The 17887-nt window shown below is 46.9% G+C and overlaps 1 protein-coding gene across 3 annotated transcripts in view; it reads left to right on the forward strand.

Annotated features, from left to right (window-relative positions):
* The first annotated feature begins 9809 nt into the window (after positions 1–9809).
* Positions 9810–17887, forward strand: part of ABCC1 (ATP binding cassette subfamily C member 1) — a 132004-nt gene continuing 123926 nt past the window's right edge. For all 3 annotated transcript variants that reach the window (XM_059896074.1, XM_059896075.1, XM_059896076.1), the window contains exon 1: positions 9810–9919. In XM_059896074.1, the coding sequence (XP_059752057.1) occupies positions 9872–9919 (48 nt within the window). In that variant the 5' untranslated portion in view covers positions 9810–9871. The remainder of the gene's footprint in view (positions 9920–17887) is intronic.

A 17887-nucleotide genomic window follows, 5' to 3' on the forward strand; every position in this document is an offset into this window, starting at 1 on the left:
GCTCCAGCCGAAAGCATCTTCTTTCTATTCCTGGAATACACCAAGCTTGTTTCTGCCACAGGACCTTTGCACTTGCTATTTCCTCAGCCTGAATCTCTCTTTCCCGGGTTTTCTGGTTGCTGACATCCTCACATCAGGTCTCAGTTCAAATGTCACTTCCTTTGTGAGACCCTGACCAACCCAACTTCCCCTCTCCCCCCACTCCCACCCTCATCCGTATTCAAGGAACAGTCTATTATATTTATTGCACTCTTCAAAGTATCAACTCCTGAAACTGGCTGTTTTTCTTCCTTTGTTTATATTTGTTTATTACTATGTTATCTCATGAGAGCAGGGACCTGTCAGTCTTGCTGTTGAGCATTTTGCCTGCACATGGTTTCTGCTCAGGAGATGGACAAAAGGTCTTGTTTAGTGATCTTCAAGTATTTTACTTGTGTTTCTTCTTAAAGAATTTCTAAGAACTCTGTACCCCTTGCATATTTTAAACTTGACATCTAAAATTTTTTTTTAATAAATAAATTTATTTATTTATTTATTTTTGGCTGCATGGGGTCTTCGCCGCTGTGCACGGGCTTTCTCTAGTTGCAGCGAGCGGGGGCTACTCTTCATTGCAGTGCACGGGCTTCTCATTGTGGTGGCTTCTCTTGTGGCGGAGCACGGGCTCTAGGCACGCGGGCCTCAGTAGTTGTGGCGCACAGGCTTAGTTGCTCTGCAGCATGTGGGATCTTCCCGGACCAGGGCTTGAACCCGTGTCCCCTGCATTGGCAGGTGGATTTTTAACCACTGCCCAACCAGGGAAGCCCCTAAAATTTGTTTATTGTGAGTTTAAATAGTTGCAGTCTTAATTTCCCAGTTATTATAAATATTGATATTTTAGAATATAATTTTACTTCATACTTTTAAATATACCTATCATCATTTATTTTAAAAAATCCATGAACATAATCACACACCATCATGGAAATAAATGGAAAGTTTTGTAGAGAAAAAAAAAGAACAGGCTTTTAACAACTGGAAGTTTTATTTTACCTTTTTTTTTTTCTCCTTGAACTTGTATTTCCATTCTATTTCTCCCACAGACTTCTATCCTAATATTGATATAATATGTGAAAAGTTTTAAAATTAATCACCAGATCATACTTCTCTGCAACAAAATGTTTGTAAGTTATGTTAATATATATGTGTATATATATATAACGTCCTGTTTCCCTAAGACTCTAATTTTGAAGAGTATCCTGTGTTCATAAGGCTCTAAGAGTTAAATGGATAACTAATAAGAACCTGCTGTATAAAAAAATAAATAAAATTAAATTAAAAAAAAGGCTCTAAGTGTTAAAATTTTTCTCTAAATTATCATTACAACTATTATTTGAATATAATTGATCAAAACAACATAAATATACATTATGATCAGTAATTGTTATACATTGAAAAGTATGTTTTATTCTAAATGAGTCTTTTAATGAGATGGATGAGCTAGTTATTTTTTGGTGTTTTTTGGGGGGTGTCCATCTGTCTGTGGATAAATATTATTTATTGCTGGAATGGGATAGAGTTTAGAAGAAGCTCTTTTCCTTTTTTTTTTTTTTTCTTTTATAAAGTAAATACTGAGAAATGTTTTTCACATAAACAGGAAATGGGAATGGAAATTTTGTCACAGCCAAGTAATTCAAGGTCACCCATGTTTTTAAAAAAATATTTATTTATTTATTTGTTTGCACCGGGTCTCAGTTGCGGCAGGTGGGCTCCTTAGTTGTGGCATGTGAACTCTTAGTTGCGACATGTGGGATCTAGTTCCCTGACCAGTGATCGAACCCGGGCCCCCTGCATTGGGAGCGCGGAGTCTTATCCACTGCACCACCAGGGAGGTCCCCAAGGTCACCCATGTTTGAATGTCTATTTGCCACACATCACATTATGATTCATTACCAGAAATTATTTGTAATAATCTATTATCCAACAAGTCTTGCAGTGCCTCCTTCATGTTGGTTGGAAGCAAATAGGAAATCATCCGAATTGCAAAAGGATTTGTTACCCAGTCCTTAGGCGCATTGCCTTTTCTAACCACACACTATTATCTTTATGCTTTTGTTCAGCATCCAGGTTTTTACAACACAGCACAACATGCCTTAGTAAGTTTCAAGATGACTGAGAAGCATTTGCCTTGCTTTTACAGAGTGGAGGAAGGACAATTGTGAAGGCGGGAACACCTTGGACGCAGGCCCTTTCTCAGGCATCTTAGTTCTAGGAGAGAGAACACACAGAAGCTGAGATCTAAACAGATTCTCTTTCTCCTCTATTGAGATATAATTTCATAAAGATATGTTTTATACAGATATAGTTTAATAAAATGTACCCATTTGAAGTATCCACTTTGATGATGGGTTCTGACATGTATACACCTAATTTCCACTGCATTCAAGACATAGAAAATTTCCATCATTCCAGAAAGTTCCCTCATGTTCCCTTGCAGTCAATCCCCCCTCACCCAGTAGCTCCTATTCCGGGAAGAATGTATACTAACCTGAATCCAATCAAGCCTTTAGATCTAACGTTTACAGAAAATACAGGGGACAGAGGAACGCAGTAAACCACGCCAATGAAGAAACAAAAAAGGAGAAATCCAGAATGTGGGGTATTCTACAGTATAATTGTCTTGCTCTCCTCAACAGGACAATGTTTTATATATATATAAGAGTGGAGAGTATTCTAGATGAAAAGGCACTTAAGAGACGAAACTGCTAAATGTAGTACATGATCCTTAATTGTAGGAAAGTAAAAATTGGATCGGACTGAGAGATCCAAAACTCAGCCAGGCCATTCTTCAGGCTGGGGTAACAGACATGATAAAGCTGGCTGCAAAGGTAACAGAAAATAGTATTTCTTCCAAGGACACTCACAGCTTTAAAGTGCCATAGTACCCCCCCTCTTTGAGTGACCACTACTTTCTTACTCGCTGAGAAACATCGTTCTCTAAAATTATAGAACATTTGCAGTTTGAAATTCTATGAGTACCAATGACATGCCTTTCTCTCTCCTGGAACTCAGACGCTGAGAAGCTGCCTTGAGTTCCAAGCCAGACACAGAGCTTCAGATAAAGGTGTTCTGAATACAGTGGTCCACAATTATTGAACGCTGTAGTTTCGGAAAAACAGGACCCTGGGTCCACTTGGCAGTCCAGACTGATATTAACCCTTTTACTCCTAGACCTCCTTGAGCATATCAAACCCTGCTTCCCAGCTGCTAGCCCTGCTTCCGCCCCTCCCTGCCCAGCCCATGGTCTTGTCGACTGACAAAAAATAAACAGCCTAAAAGTTGAGAATTATGTTTTATTCAATGGACTTTCTGAGGACTCAAGCCTGGGAGACAGCCTCTCCAGATAGCTCTGAGGGCCTGCTCCGAAGAGGTAAGGGAGGAGCCAGGATATATAGGAGTTTTTGCAACAAAAGCCAGGTAGTTGGATCAGCAAAAGGTTACTGTTAATCAAAGAAAACCGGGCATCTCAAGTCGATGGATTTAGTGCTTCTCTATGCATGGGAAGATGCAAGAATCTGAGCTCACTGAAATCATTCCTTTGATAGGCACCTTAACTATCCAGGGCCAGTATCCTGCTTTTCTCCACCCTGAATCCTCTCAGGGTGCACAGTTGGAGGTGGCTGCAGGGGCTGATGGCTTGATGGCCACAACATCCTTTGTTTACTGATATGGCAGGTGACATTCTTCATCACGGTCTATTTTCACCCAGCAGCCCAAGTGATGCTGATAAAGTCAAGTCACACCAGCAGCTCTGCTCAATTCCCTCCCGTGACCTCCTGCTTCACTCCAAGGATAACCAAGTCATCGCTGGGGCCTACGAGGCCCTATGTGAACTGGTTGCATCTCCATTCCAACCCCACTGGGTTCTCTGCTCTTCCCCAAGCTTGGCTGTCATGCCTCAGCCCAGGCCTTTGATTGAGTGCTCCCCCAAAATCCACTCTCCCTTCGTACATTTACTTAAATGCCACCTCCTTGGTCCGTCTTCCCTGATCACTCAGTCTAGATATCCACCCTCCTGACCCATACTGTACATTTTTCTTCTCAGCATTTAACTATCCTAAGTCATCTATATTAAACTCTGTCCTATTTATCTTGTAAACAGGTAAATCTCTTTCTCTCTCCCACCAGAATCTCAACTCCAGAATCTCAACTCCACCAGAATCTCAGCTCCACAGTGTGGGCAGGGGATTCTGGCATGTTTTGCTCCCTGATGTAGGCCAAACTCCTAGACCAGAGGTCAGTACAATTTTTCAGGTAAAGAGCAAGGCAGTAAACATTTTAGGCTTTTTGGTCATGCGGTTTCTGTTGCAACTACCCAGTTCTGAGGTTGTAGCATGAAAACAGCCATGAAAAATACATAAAAGGGGACTTCCCTGGTGGTGCAGCGGTTAAGAATCCGCCTGGCAATGCAGGGGACATGGGTTCGAGCCCTGGTCCAGCAAGATCCCACATGCCTCGGAGCAACTAAGCCCATGTGACACAACTACTGAGCCTGAGCTCTAGAGCCTGCGAGCCACGACTAGAGAAAGCCCACACACAGGAACAAAGACCCAACGCAGCCAAAAAAAAAAGAAAGAATTCCACAGAGCATTAAAAAAAAAAAAAAACATAAAAGGACATGTGGGACTATGTTCCAATAAAACTTTATTTATACAAACAGGTGGCTGGTGGTACTTTGCCATCTCCTGCCCAGAACACTGTTTGGCAATAAATATTTGCTGATTGAATTGTGAAGGAAGATAAGGTCATGCTCTTATTCTAGGAGGAAGAAGAACCAATTAAAAAATTTCAGGAACTTCCCTAGTGGTCCAGTGGCTGAGACTCTGCACTCTCAATGCAGGGGCCAGGGTTTGACCCCTGGTCAGGGAACTAGATCCCACATGCCACAACTAAATATCCCACATGCCACAACTAAAGATCCCACATGCTGCAGCTAAGACCCGATGCAGCCAGATAAATAAATAAATAAATAAATAAATAAATAAAAAGAACGTGAGAGTCTGGCAGGAATAATTGGGGAAAGGAAGGTTAAAAGACAATTAAAAAAAAAATTCAGATCGTGTTAGAGCAGGGGTGAGATGAGGGGATGGTGGCTACTCGAGGTAAATGAAGTAGGGAAGCCTCTCTAAGGGGATGGCATTCGAGCTGAGGCTGGACGAGCAGGGAGCCCAGGCTACTTGAAGCTTCAGAGGCAGAGGGTTCCAGGCAGAGGGATCGGCAGGGGGAAAGATTTGGAGGTGGGATGGGCTTGGGGTGTTCAAGAAACAGAAAGCTCTCAGTGTGGCTGCAGCAGCACAGCGACCGAGGACAAAGGGGTTCAAGATGACATTGGGGATGGGCAAGGACCATATCATAGAGGCCTAGTAGGATTTTTTTTTAAAACCACTTTATTTTGTTTCCTTTTTTCATATATTTTTTTATTGTGGTAAAATGTACGCAACATAAAATTTACCATCTTGACCATTTTTAAGTGTATAGTTCTGTGGCATTAATTATACTCATACTGTTGTCCAACTATCCCCACCATCCGCCTCCAGAACTTTTTCTTCTTCTCAGATGGAAACTCTATACCCATTAAACGCTAAGTCCCCATCTCCCACCTCACCCCTGGCAACCACCATTCTACTGTCCATCTCTATGAACTTGACTACTCTGGGAACTTCATATAAGTGGATGCATATAATATTTCTCCTTTTATGACTGTCTTATTTCACCTGGCATAATGTCTTCAAAGTTCACCCTTGTAGCATGTGTCAAAATTTCTTTCCCTTTTAAGGCTGAATAATATTCCATTACATGTATAGACGACGTTTTCTTTATCTATTCATCTATTGATGGACACCTGGGCTGCTTTCACTTCCTGGCTATTGTGAACAATGCTGCTATGAACATGGGTATGGAAATATCTTTTCAAGTTCTTGCTTTTACTTCTTTTGGGGGTCTACCCAGAAATGGAATTGCTGGATCACATCCAGTAGGATTTTGTACTAAGCACGACAGGAGGCCAGGGGGGCTTTATGCAGGCGTGTTGCTTCCTTGCTTTAATAGGACTCCTCTGGTTGCTGTGTTGAGCTCTGATTGCAGTGGGGAGGGACAGGGATGGGGAGACCAGGCAGGAGGCTGTTACAGCAGTCCAGGTGAGAGACAGCAGTAGCTGGAAGATTCCAGTGTGGCTGGGGAGGCCTATGTGGAGCAAGTAAGTAATTAGATGATTACAAATAGTGAAAAGTCCTGTGAAATAAGTGAACAGGAACATGGTACTCTGATTTCAGGGAAAAACAGAAAGGATCTCTCTGGCATTCTTGATATATGATTCACTCAACTCATGGTCTACTAGGGCTGCTGATGCTTGAAATCCAGATCCTGCATTTTCACCATCAATTTATTTTGTTTGTTTTCATTGAGTGGGTTTGGCCCAGGGCCCAGAGCTGCTGGGTCTGAGGGTGTTCATTACTGTACTTGAGCCACAGGTGGGAAGGAAGGGGCTTGGAAAGAAGGGGAGGGGAAGACTTGTGAGTCTGTGGCTGAAAAAGAAGTGCGGGGAGGGTTTGGTGGTTAAAGCAGGGCTGAGTCTCCTCTCTGCCACATCCCAGCTGTGGGATCATGGGCAAGTTATCTCATCCCTCTAACCTTCAGTTTCTGCTCCTGGAAAACGGTATCCTCATTCATTTGGTCTGTCGTCTGCTTGCTTCTCACGAAGGCAGAGATCTTTGTTTTGTTTACCGAAGTGTCTCTACAGCACCTACATGGTAGGCCCCAATAAATATTTTTATTTTATTTATTTATTTTCTATCTCAAATTTTCGTATAAATTTTTTTTTTTTTTTTTTGGCTGCACCGTGTGGCATGTGGGATCTTAGTTCCCCGACCAGGGATCGAACCTGTGCCCCCTGCAGTGGCAGCGCAGAGTCCTAACCATTGGACCGCCAGGGAATTCCCTAAGGTGTAACTTTTACAAAGCAAAGCATAGCAAACTTAAGTGTCCAGCTCAATAAATTTTAAAATGTGTGTGTGTGTGTGTAAACCATCTAATGACCACCAGATCAAGTTATAGAACATTTCTAGCTCTCCAGCAGGCTCTCTTGTACCTCGTCCTAATCACACTCCCTAAAGGTAACCACTATTCTGACATCAATCAACATTTATTAGTTTTTGCCTGTGCTTGAACTTCATCTAAATGGGATCATGAAAAATGTACTCTTTCATGTTTGGCTTCTTTTGCTCCTTATTATGTGTCGTGAGATTTGTCCATAATGTTACATGCATTAGTAGTTTGATCCTTTTTATTTTTTTGCTGTGTCACACCACAATTTATTCATCCTTTTGACTATTGATGGACAGTCAGGTTGTTTCTAGTTTTGGGCTATTTGAATAAAGCTGTTCTGGACATTTTTGGTAGATGTCTTTTGATGGACAAAAGCACTCCTTTCTCTGGGAAAGGAGTGGAATTGCTGTGTCACCCTGTAGTTGTATGTTTAGCTTTAGCAAAAATTGCCAAACGGTTTTCCAAAGTGGTTGAACCAATTTACACTTCCACTAACAGAGGGTGAGTTTCGGTTGTTCCGCATCTTTGCCGAGACTTGGTGTTTTCATTTCAGTCATTCTGGTGGGTGTGTAATGGTATTTCACTGGGATTTTACTTGCATTTCCCTGATGACTAATGATGTTGAGCACATTTTCATAAAAATAAATATTTGTTGAAAGAATGGATGAATAAAGAATTTGAATAAAAATGGAAAGAAATCTGACCATCTCGTACCCCGCTTAAAATCCACAAATGGCTCCCCATCACTCATGGGGCCAGGCTGAAACCCCTCCTCTAGCCAACAAGATCCTGCATGCTCTGGCCCCTCCTGATCCCTCCTGCCCCAGATGAGTCCCTTCTGCTTCTGTCTCTGATTCCTGCCACCCAGACTGTCTTCAGGTTCCTCCAGGGACTTGCTCTGTCCTGCTTCATGGTTTTCCATAAGCTGTTTTCTTCATCCCAGAACACAGCGCAGGCCTCATGAAACCAGACTCATCACTTGTATCCCAGTTCAAAAGACCCTTCCTCCAGGAAGCCTTCGCTGACTTCCACCGCCAGGTCCAAGGCCAGGACCTTTTAAAACCCTCTTACTCCCACTTTTTCTTCCTAGCTTTTATCACAGCTGTAAATACACTTTATGTGATTATTTGATTAACCTGTTCCCCTCCCATTAAAAAAACCACTTTAAACCACCCCCCCTGCAAGAATCCCCAACACTTTAAGCTCCATAAGAGCAGCAACTTTGTCTTGTTTCCAGCAAGACCTGGCATATAGTAAATGCTCAGTAAGTATTTGTTAAATGTATAAATGTCAAAGCAACAGCCCAAAGAGCATTATAACCTGAAAGTAATTATCCCATAAAAACTCACTCACCCTGAGGGGAACCTGGGCCAATAAAAAAAAATCACAGAAAACAATCCTATCTCCCTCCCTCCCTCACTAGGTCCACGGCAGGGCAGTGGTAGGGGGAGGGGGGGGCGGTCTCAAGTTCAATCACTGTTCCTGTTTTATTTGGTGCAGCTGTGTGTGTGTATGTAATGGAAACCATACATCAGGCAGGGGATTAAGGAGGAAAGCTTTGACTCCCAGGCCCCAGGCCCAGCTTCTGTCACTGGCTGCCTGTATATTAAAAAGAGACAGTATGGCAAGATGGTTAGCATTATAGATTCCTCCCTTCCCCATCAGTCACCTTGGATTCAAAGTTTGGTTCAGCCACTTACGGTCTACATAATCCCTGACAAAGTACTCTGCCTCAGTGGGCCTCAGTCTCCTCAACTGCAAGATGGGGATAATAATAGTACTTACCTCTTGGGGTTCTTGTGAGCATTACACAAGTTAATTCATGTTCATTGTTAACAACTCAGCCTTAGGAAGCCCCATGACTGTGAATGCTTGTTAATTATTACTGTATCTCTAGGCCTCAGTGTCTTTACCTCAAAGGTAAGGATCAGTAACCTGGTTATTTGCTAAGTGCTGCAGAAAAGGTGGAGAAAATGTCAAACGCTGCTTTGCACACAGCTGCTTGGGATGGAGATTGGAGACTTCAGGCCATGAGTGCTCTGGAGTCAGACTGGTCATGGGTTCCAATCCCACTTTTGCCACTTGCCAGCTGTGTGACCTTGGGCAAGTCGCTTCACCTCTCTGAGCCTCAGTTTCTCCACCTGTAAAGCGTAGATTAAATAGAGTATCCACCTCCTACTGTTTCTGCGTCAGCTCTGGAGTCAGCAGGCTGGGTAAGCCCGGTGACGCTGGAGAAGTCACTCAAACCTCTCTGCCTCTTGTTTTCTTCCTTCATGAAAAGGGAGTCATAACAGTGAGGGTGCAATGAGGACGCAGCTACGGTGTCTGGCACTCTCCTGGCTCAGAGATGGATCAGTATACTTTATTTCCCCCGGTTGTTTCTATTACTATTGCTGTCGTCGTCGTTGTTGTTACAGCAGGATTTGAAAACTGGTCGCGGGGTCTGGGCACAAAGGTCGCGACCGCATCTGCAGCGGCCTTCCCCGGGCCTCCTATGAGGGGGTAGGATCGGGCGCCCGAGGGTCCGCTCCTGACCGGGCGGACCGGCGAGGGTGCAGCCTCCCGTCGCGGCCCACGCGGGCCGGACGAGGTGAGCGGGGCGGGGCCGTGCGGGGCGGGGCCGCCGCATCCCCGTGACGCGCCGGCCAACCAGGCGGCGTTGCGGCCCCGGCTCCCTCCGCCGCTGCCTCCCGCCCCCGCCGCCGCCGCCGCCGCCGCCGCCGCCGCCGCCGCCGCCGCCAGCAGCCGGGCCAGTCGGTCCGACGCTGCTCGCCGTGCCCGAGCCGGCCGCATGGCGCTCCGCGGCTTCTGCAGCGCCGATGGCTCAGACCCCTTCTGGGTAAGTGCTCGGCGGCCGCCTGGGCCGCGTGGGGCCGGCGGCGGGGAGCGGGAGGGAGGGAGGCCGGCGGGCGGGGAGGCAGGCGGCTGGGGGGAAGCGCCGGGCAGGGCGGGCCGGGCCCGCAGCCCCGGGGACCCCTGCCGCCCCGAGCGCCGGGCTCCCCACCCTGCAGCTGGCCTGGGGGCTCCGCTCCCCATCCCGCCCGCGGCCGGCCCCTTCGGGAGTGCTGCTGATGGGGGAAAACTTGGGTGACTCGGCTTCGGAGAAGCAGGGCGTTGGGGAGGGGTTGCCTGTGCCCGGCTCTGGGGCTTTTGGGGAAAGGTGAGGGGCCAGAGCCTGGGGGAGGGGGCTGAAAAGAGGGGCCCTTTCTGCTCTGGGGTTCCCTTTTCTATTAAAAATAACCTGCCGGGGAAGGAGGCGCCAGAGGTGGGGGGTGTCTCGCTGCTTTAGTTCCCCCATCTCCTTTGTGGGTTGGAGCCCCCTTTTCGCAAACACCCCGTTACCAAAGGGCTGAGCTGGGGAAGGGCTGAGGCTGGGGAAAGGGGCTTCCAGCGACTGGGTTGAGGTTTTCCCCCTCCCCACTTGTTTTGCGTCCACATTAATCTCCTGTGGTTACAAATTTTTTTGTCATCTTTTACTTTCCTTTTGATTATACTTTGAGGGGAGTTTGGGGGAACAGGGGGAGAATTAGGGAAGTTTGAGGAACAGCCAGGAAAGAAGGTAGGGCTGCTCACCCCTGCTCTGACTTGCCTGACCCTGGGGTCAGGTTTGGGGTGCAGCTGAGGATGCCCAGTATCCTGGTACCAGTGGGCGTGCCATTCCACCCCTGAAACATGAGGCTCGTCTCTGTGGGGACCCCCACCTCCAGGTTTCTTCTGAATGTCCATTGCTGAGCCTGCTGAGTCTTCGGAGTCCATTCTCTGTGGTTTAATCCCCAGTGTCTTGGGCTTTAGTTTCCCAGTAATGCTATTTGCCTCTTTGTTACAGGAAGCACTCTCGTGTCCCACCATCTTGATTATTGGTAAACACGGAATGCAGTTCTGGACAGGATAGTTTTCCCACTTTTGTTTAGGAATCACCCTTGGTTCTTTGGAGCCAGTGATTAGCATCCAAAAATACCTTCTTGTTCTGTTTTGTGGTCCTCTCCTTGCAGGCTGCATTTGGAGTGTTGAAAAGTCATCCTTGAGGGCCCCGTGGGAAAGGCTTTATTTTTGTGAGGTATCACTTTGTAGAATAACAAAACACTCTGGGTATGTCTCACATTTTCAGGCCAGTGGGATCAGAGATTTACTCTGGGGCTGGAAATAGTCCAGAGCTTTGCACTCAAGGTCCAGGACTAATTGGAGAGCAGACTTATTTGCAAAGTAGGGTTGTACTTAGCAGAGAGAGGAAAATCTGAGGAGTCCTTGCTCCCCGTACCTGGTGTAACAACAGCAAGATAATTTCTGCAAGAATCAGATGGGGATCTGGTCTAGTGTTGGCTGTGAATACTGGAGTATTTCCTTGTTTATTTTCTTCTCCTAAATTACAGAGGGGAAAAAATAGGCGACCGTAAACTAGATTCTGCACCAGGATGTATTTTATTGATGGCAACTGGCAGTTGATGTCAGGTTTTCCAAAGTCGACTGGGTTTGGGGGTGTCCTCCGTTTATTTAGCTGAAGAAGCTTGTCCGGGGGAAACAGTTGTGTTTTTTCTCCTGCAAGGACTTTTGCTACAGAAGTTGCCAGGTGGTTGGCTTTCCCTTCTGCCAGGCCCTGCATCTTCCCTCAGTCTTTGGCCTTGCAGACTTTCCTCTGCGCTTCCTCCCTCTGGATTTCTGGACTTGCTGGATGTCCCAATTTCTGGAGGTGCCCTGGAACCAGAGTTTGAGAGTAGGCAGCTGGGGCATGAGAACTTCCAGGTAGCAGGAGAAAACAAATGTAATTGAAAGCAGGTGACTTCTGTGTTTTCCAGGGCACACACTCAAGGCCAGGAGAGACTGTGTGACCTTGGGCAAGCCAGTGTGCCTCTCTGTGCCTCAGTTTCCTCATCTGTAAAGTGGGGGTGGGGGCCCCCAAAGTCTCAACCTCCTGTGGTTGTTTTGAAAAGTAAATGAGTCCATCTGTTCAAGTGGCTCAGCTTGTGCCCTGCACAGAGTTAAGCAGTGGTTACTGTTATTCTTTCCAAAGATGAAGTTGTGTGTTTCGAGTTGCTTGTCCTTCCTTTGGAGCCACTTTTTCTTCAGCTGGGGCATGGGATTGGGCCACCCACCCAGTCATGCCTGCCTCCTCCCTTGACCAAGGTCATGTGTTCAGAAATAAAGGCGACTAGCCCACCTGAGACTCTCGTCAGAGCTTTGTTCCTGGGCCAGTGCCTGCCTCTGAGCCTCAGGAAATGGCCAGAAAAACCAGCACGTGGAAATAGCCCGTGGTGAGTGTTTGGCTGACTTCCCACCTTCACCCAGGCAAATGCTCTGGGATGGAAAAAGAGGAACTTGGTTATCTAAATGGAAAATAGGGGCTGGGTTCCCCAGCGCTGGGTTTGCCTTTATTTTTTTTTTTTGAGGGTGGTTGTAGGGGGGTGGGTAGGAGGGACTGTTTTGTGGCTGATGTTTAAATGATGGTTGGGAAAATGGGCACGGGCCTCCCCTTGCGAGTTAATTTTTAAAAAAAATTTGTTTATTAATGTGTTGCATGTCCAGTGTACAAAAATCAGAAAATGTCGAAAAGTAAGCGACAAGTCAGTAAGCAGTGGAGTATGGCGGCTCCGAGCAGTGCTCACATCCCTGGGGTTCAAATCCTGGCTCTGCAGCTTGGGCGAGTTACTTCCCCCTCCATGCCTCAGTTTCCCCATGTGTATAATGAGGATGGTAACACGGTACCAAGAGAATCCTTGGCAGGTGCTTAGAATGTTGCTGCTTGGTATACAGTTAGCACTTAGTACATGTGAGCGGTGCAGCGACTGGAATTTTCTAGTTAATTTTTGCTGCTGTACCTGCTGCTGTTGGGGATGAACAGAAGTGGCGGATCTGTGTCATGGTTCACGGAGTCCTGCTAATATTTGGTCCTGGTGCTGATGTTTGCCACGGGGCTGCCCTGAACCATCTTCCACCTCAGTAACCCCCTGAATATTCAATTTAGCTGCTCAAGGGTGGGAGAAAAGGAGTATTTTAGAAACCATTTGAAATTCTTCTTGGGGTAAGGTCTGACCTTGGGGTCAGTCTAATTCCTGGCGTAATTAGCTCCCTTAGGCTTTACAACAATGTAGAATGAGCGGATTTATTTTTCCCCCATCCTTCAAATTTTCTATGGGTTTTTAGACACATCACTGTGCCTTCCTCCACCTTCCTCTCTTCTTCTCCGCCCCTCCTTCCAGTCTCCTCTCTCCCTTGTGGATTAGAGCCAAAGGGCCCCTGGAACTGATGGGGTCTTCCCCTCCGTCCACCCCACTTCACGCATGTTGAATCTGAGGCCCAGAATGGCAGCGTGACAAGGTGGATGGATGGCTTTGGGAGGAGAAAAGCCATTTGAGAGGCTAGGGCAGGACAAGGGCAGGGCAAGGGCTAGTTCAGGGTTCCTGGGTTCCCCTCCAGCCTTGCAGAACAAAGCCCCAGCGACCCAACAACAAGGAGCAGTGATCTTCTCCCAGCTGGACCGGCTCTGTTTGTGATAGTCTTGGAGGAGCCTCACGTTTGGAACGCAGTGGTGGATGGAAAATCTCTCTTTCCATTCGTGTTCTCAACTTTTTGGAACTAACATCTCCACCTGGGTGTCTCATGGGTGGCTCCAGTTTACCGTGTCCCACATGGAACTTCGAGCCCCCTCACCCCAGCCCTCCCCATCTCAGTTGATGGCAGCCCTGTCCCCAGAGGCTCAGGCCCAAACCCTGCGTCATCCCTGACTCCCCACCTTTGCCTCCCGTTCCACAGCTGATCTGTCAGCAAATCCTGTTGCCTGTTCCTTCAGAATGCCTGCTTCTCACTGCCTCTCCAGCTACTGCTCTGGCCAGAGCCACCATGGGCTCAATCCTGCATTTGGATGTTCCTGCCTCAGTGCTTTCCCTGCTGCCCTCCTTGGCCCCTACAGTCTGGTCTCAACCCTGCAGCCAGAGGGCTCCTGTTAAAGACAGAGGTCAGATCCTCTCCCCCTTCTGCTCAAGACCCTGCAGCGACGCCCCACTTCCCTCAGGGAAAAAGCCAGAGGGCTTAGAGAGGCTTACAAGGCCTGACAGCATCTGGTCCCCTCACCTCTCTGACCACATCACCTGGTACTTTCTGTCTCCCTCACACTGCCTCAGGGCCTTTGCACTTGCTGTTTCCCCTGCCCAGAATGTTCCTGCACCTTCAAATCCTTGTTCAGATGTCACCCCAGACAGCCTTTCCCTGACTCCCTGCCGCTTCCTTGTATTCCCAGTCCTTCTGGCTCCGCCCCACCCCCCCACCCCAACCCAGTACGTACTGCCATCTACACCAAATCTTTTACTTATTTATTTTGTTTACTCCCTGTAAACTCTCATCAAAAGGTCAACTTCACAGGGGCAGGGGTTTTGCCTGTGCTGTATAATCCCAGCACCTGGAACAGTGCCTGGAACATAGTAGGTGCTCAGTAAATATTTACTGAAGGAATGAATGACATGAAGCTTTGGAGTGGCTTGTGAGCTGGGTTGAAACCTCTTTCCAGAGCCCTCTAAGGATGAAATAGTCCATTACCTGTTTGGAATGGATTCTCAGGTAGAACGAGCCTTCCAGCTTCCACATCCAACTGCTTATATTTTGTCTTGCAAAGGTCAGAACTGAGTCTGGTCCGTCTCTTTTTCCAGGACTCAGAGCCTGGCACACTGTAGGCGCAATTAACATTTGAATTTGAGTGTCTGAGGTACAAGTTCCTTGGGGGGAGTTAGATCTAGCCCACTAGTGTGCTGCTTTGGCTTTATTTTAATGTTGAATTACTGTGATTGCTAATATTTACAGAGGGGAAGAATTCACAGAAAAATCTGCATTTCTGACTTTTGAAAAATCAGAAGATCTGATTGCATGAGGGCCCGCGTTTGTACATGGTGGTGGTCAGCTGGGGCTGCCCCCTCCAGAACAGGCCTGCCGGCCCCAGATTGCCACAGTCCCCGCTCCTCCTTATTGCAGCTTTAATTCGTAGGCCCGGTGTCCATTGCCTTTTTTCTTCGTGCTTTCTTACCTGGTCTGCTTCCCTCACTGATGGACCCCACCTGGCACCCATAGGCATTTGAGTCGGCAGATCCTGCTTTGCAGCCCGGCCTTTTGGTGGGGTGACTGGGGCCGCCCTGGCTCACTGGTTTGGTGCTGCTCTAGCTTGGTCGTGTTGGCAAGAGGGGGATGGATAAACAAATTATCAGTGCCCGGGGAATTTGAAGCAAGCGTCTAGTTTGTGATGTTGGCTCCAGATTTTCATGGTGGGATAAGGTCTAGATTTCATCAGATCTTAATGGTTGGTAAAACTCTAGCCCATAAAAACTTACCTGAACGTTTTGCCAAAAGAAATAAAGGGCTAATGAAATGGATTGAGATAATGACAAGGACTTGAACATCCTGAGGCTAGTGTTTCCCCCAACCTGGCGTGGTAACTGGGGCAGCGTCTCTTCCGGTGGAGCTGTGGAACCCCTGCTTCCCTCTTGAAGGCTGAGCAGTGCGGAAGCCAGCGTGGGGGAGGGGTGGTAGGTGTGGAGCAGTTTCTCCTCCTGGGCGCTCTTGACCTTTGGGGCCAGATAACTCCGTTGTGGGTCTGCCCTGTGCGCTGTGGGCTGTTTGGCAGCATCCCTGGCCTCTACCCGCTAGATGCCAGTAGCACCTCCCTGCTGTTGTGACAACAAAAATGTCTTCAGACGTTGTCAGACGTCCCCTGGGTGGCGAAGTCCCACAGCCGTTGGTGGGGAGGAATCCGGAGAAGAAATCTGGGGCAAGACTTTTGCCTCACCCCTCCTGCATTCCCTTAAGTTTTTAGGCTGTTGAATGTCTCCCGTAATTGGCTTATTGAGGTTGCTGTGGAGAAGCTTAATGAGATGTTAAGGAGGTTAAACTCCAATTAGCTAGAGAAGCGATTGCAGCCGTTTCCATGCTGTTTGCCGCTTTCCACCCAGGGCTTTTCTCCCCGAATCCATTTGGGTTGGGAGTGGGGTTTCTGACGGCTCAGTCCCAGGGTGAAGTGCTGGTCCTTAGAAGTCAGCTTTGAAGCGCTGCTCCTTCATCTTAAACTGCCCCCAGGACAGGTGGACAGTTACAAAGTCGAGATTCTACTTAAGTTTCCCCTTGGTTTAATTGTGGGGTTTCATCTCCTGGAGGAGGTTGCCAAGTTCTGGAAAATGGGTTCTAGATGACCTGGGGAGGGCGGCATCCGGTACCCTCGGGGAATAATTCAGGTTTTATGAGGCTTTTTCCTTCCCTCTCAGTGAGTTGCCTCCCTGAGAACCTTCGTTTACCTTTTATTGGCCTCTTGGGTAACTATTGATGCTTGCTTGGGGATGCCTTCCTCTCTGGAGAGCAGTTACCAAGTGCCTGCCTTTCCCCGGCACGGACAACTAGAGAGTGGTTTTTACAACACTGGATTCGTTCTCCTGTTCTTCCCGCAACCTTTTCTTACTCGTTCATTTATTCAGTCTTTTATTATTAACTGAGCACCTACTGTGTGCTGACACTGTTCTAGACGCTGGGAATACAGCCATGAACAAGGCAGACGAGGCCCATGTTCTCACGGAGCTTACGCTGGGGATGACCAAAATGATTTTGGGTGGTGGCAAGTGCCGAAAAGACGTGAACTGGGAAGCACTGGGGTGCAAGCTATGATAGGGGCATGTCCAGGGAAAGCTTTTTGGAGGAGGTGACATTTGACCTTTGACCTGAATGGCAAAGCTGGCTGTGCAAGGGCTGGGGGAAGGGAGTCTCAGATAGAGGGAAGAGCAAATGCAAAGACCCTGAGGTGCAGAGCCCGTCTCATGAAAATCTTGCCTGGAGCATTCTGCAAAAATCCATAAAGCACTAATAAAATGGCTTGTGGTAATAATAAGGGCTTGGAAATTCCAAGGAAGAAGCTCACTGCAGCTTGGCAAGGAGATGGAGCGTTACTTGCTCCCCGATAGTCATGGGCTTTTGATCCATTTAGGTTTGAATGAGTCTTAGGTTTATATTTTTCAATGAGTTTCATCTGTTTCAGAACCTAAGCTGCACCATTCAGATCAAGTTGGGATTCCCCACTAGGATTCCCCTCCAAAGACTTTTCAGGACCCATTAAGATGATGAGGGGCTTTTCTTGCATGATTAAGATGACTTTCTATAGATTGCTAGAAAACTCTTCTTTTAAAACTAGATGTTGGAGTGAAGTAAGTCAGAAAGAGAAAAACAAATACTGTATGCTAACGCATATATATGGAATCTAAAAAAAAAAAAAAGGTTCTGAAGAACCTAGGGACAAGACAGGAATAAAGAAGCAGACGTAGAGAATGGACTTGAGGACACGGGGAGGGGGAAGGGTAAGCTGGGACAAAGTGAGAGAGTGGCATGGACGTATATACACTACCAAATGTACAATAGATAGCTAGTGGGAAGCAGCCACATAGCACAGGGAGATCAGCTGAGTGCTTTGTGACCACCTAGAGGGGTGGGATAGGGAGGATGGGAGGGAGACACAAGAGGGAGGAGATATGGGGATATATGTATACATATAGCTGATTCACTTTGTTATAAAGCAGAAACTAACACACCATTGTAAAGCAATTATACTCCAATAAAGATGTTAAAAACAAAACAAAACAAGACTAGATATTGAATTGGCCTGGAAGATCTTGCACGGTAACTTTTTTGATTGTGCTATTACTTTCAAAAAATTATCTTTTTAAAAAAGTTATAACTTTTAAAAAAGTTATAAAAATCCCAGAATAAAACTATATTGTAGAAGAATATAAAGGGAAAGTAACAGTTTCAGTACTTCCTCTCCCTGTGCTCTGTTTGCAGAAGTCGCCATTCA

Source organism: Balaenoptera ricei, chromosome 15, assembly GCF_028023285.1.
Source record: "Balaenoptera ricei isolate mBalRic1 chromosome 15, mBalRic1.hap2, whole genome shotgun sequence".
Taxonomy (NCBI): Eukaryota; Metazoa; Chordata; class Mammalia; order Artiodactyla; family Balaenopteridae; genus Balaenoptera; species Balaenoptera ricei.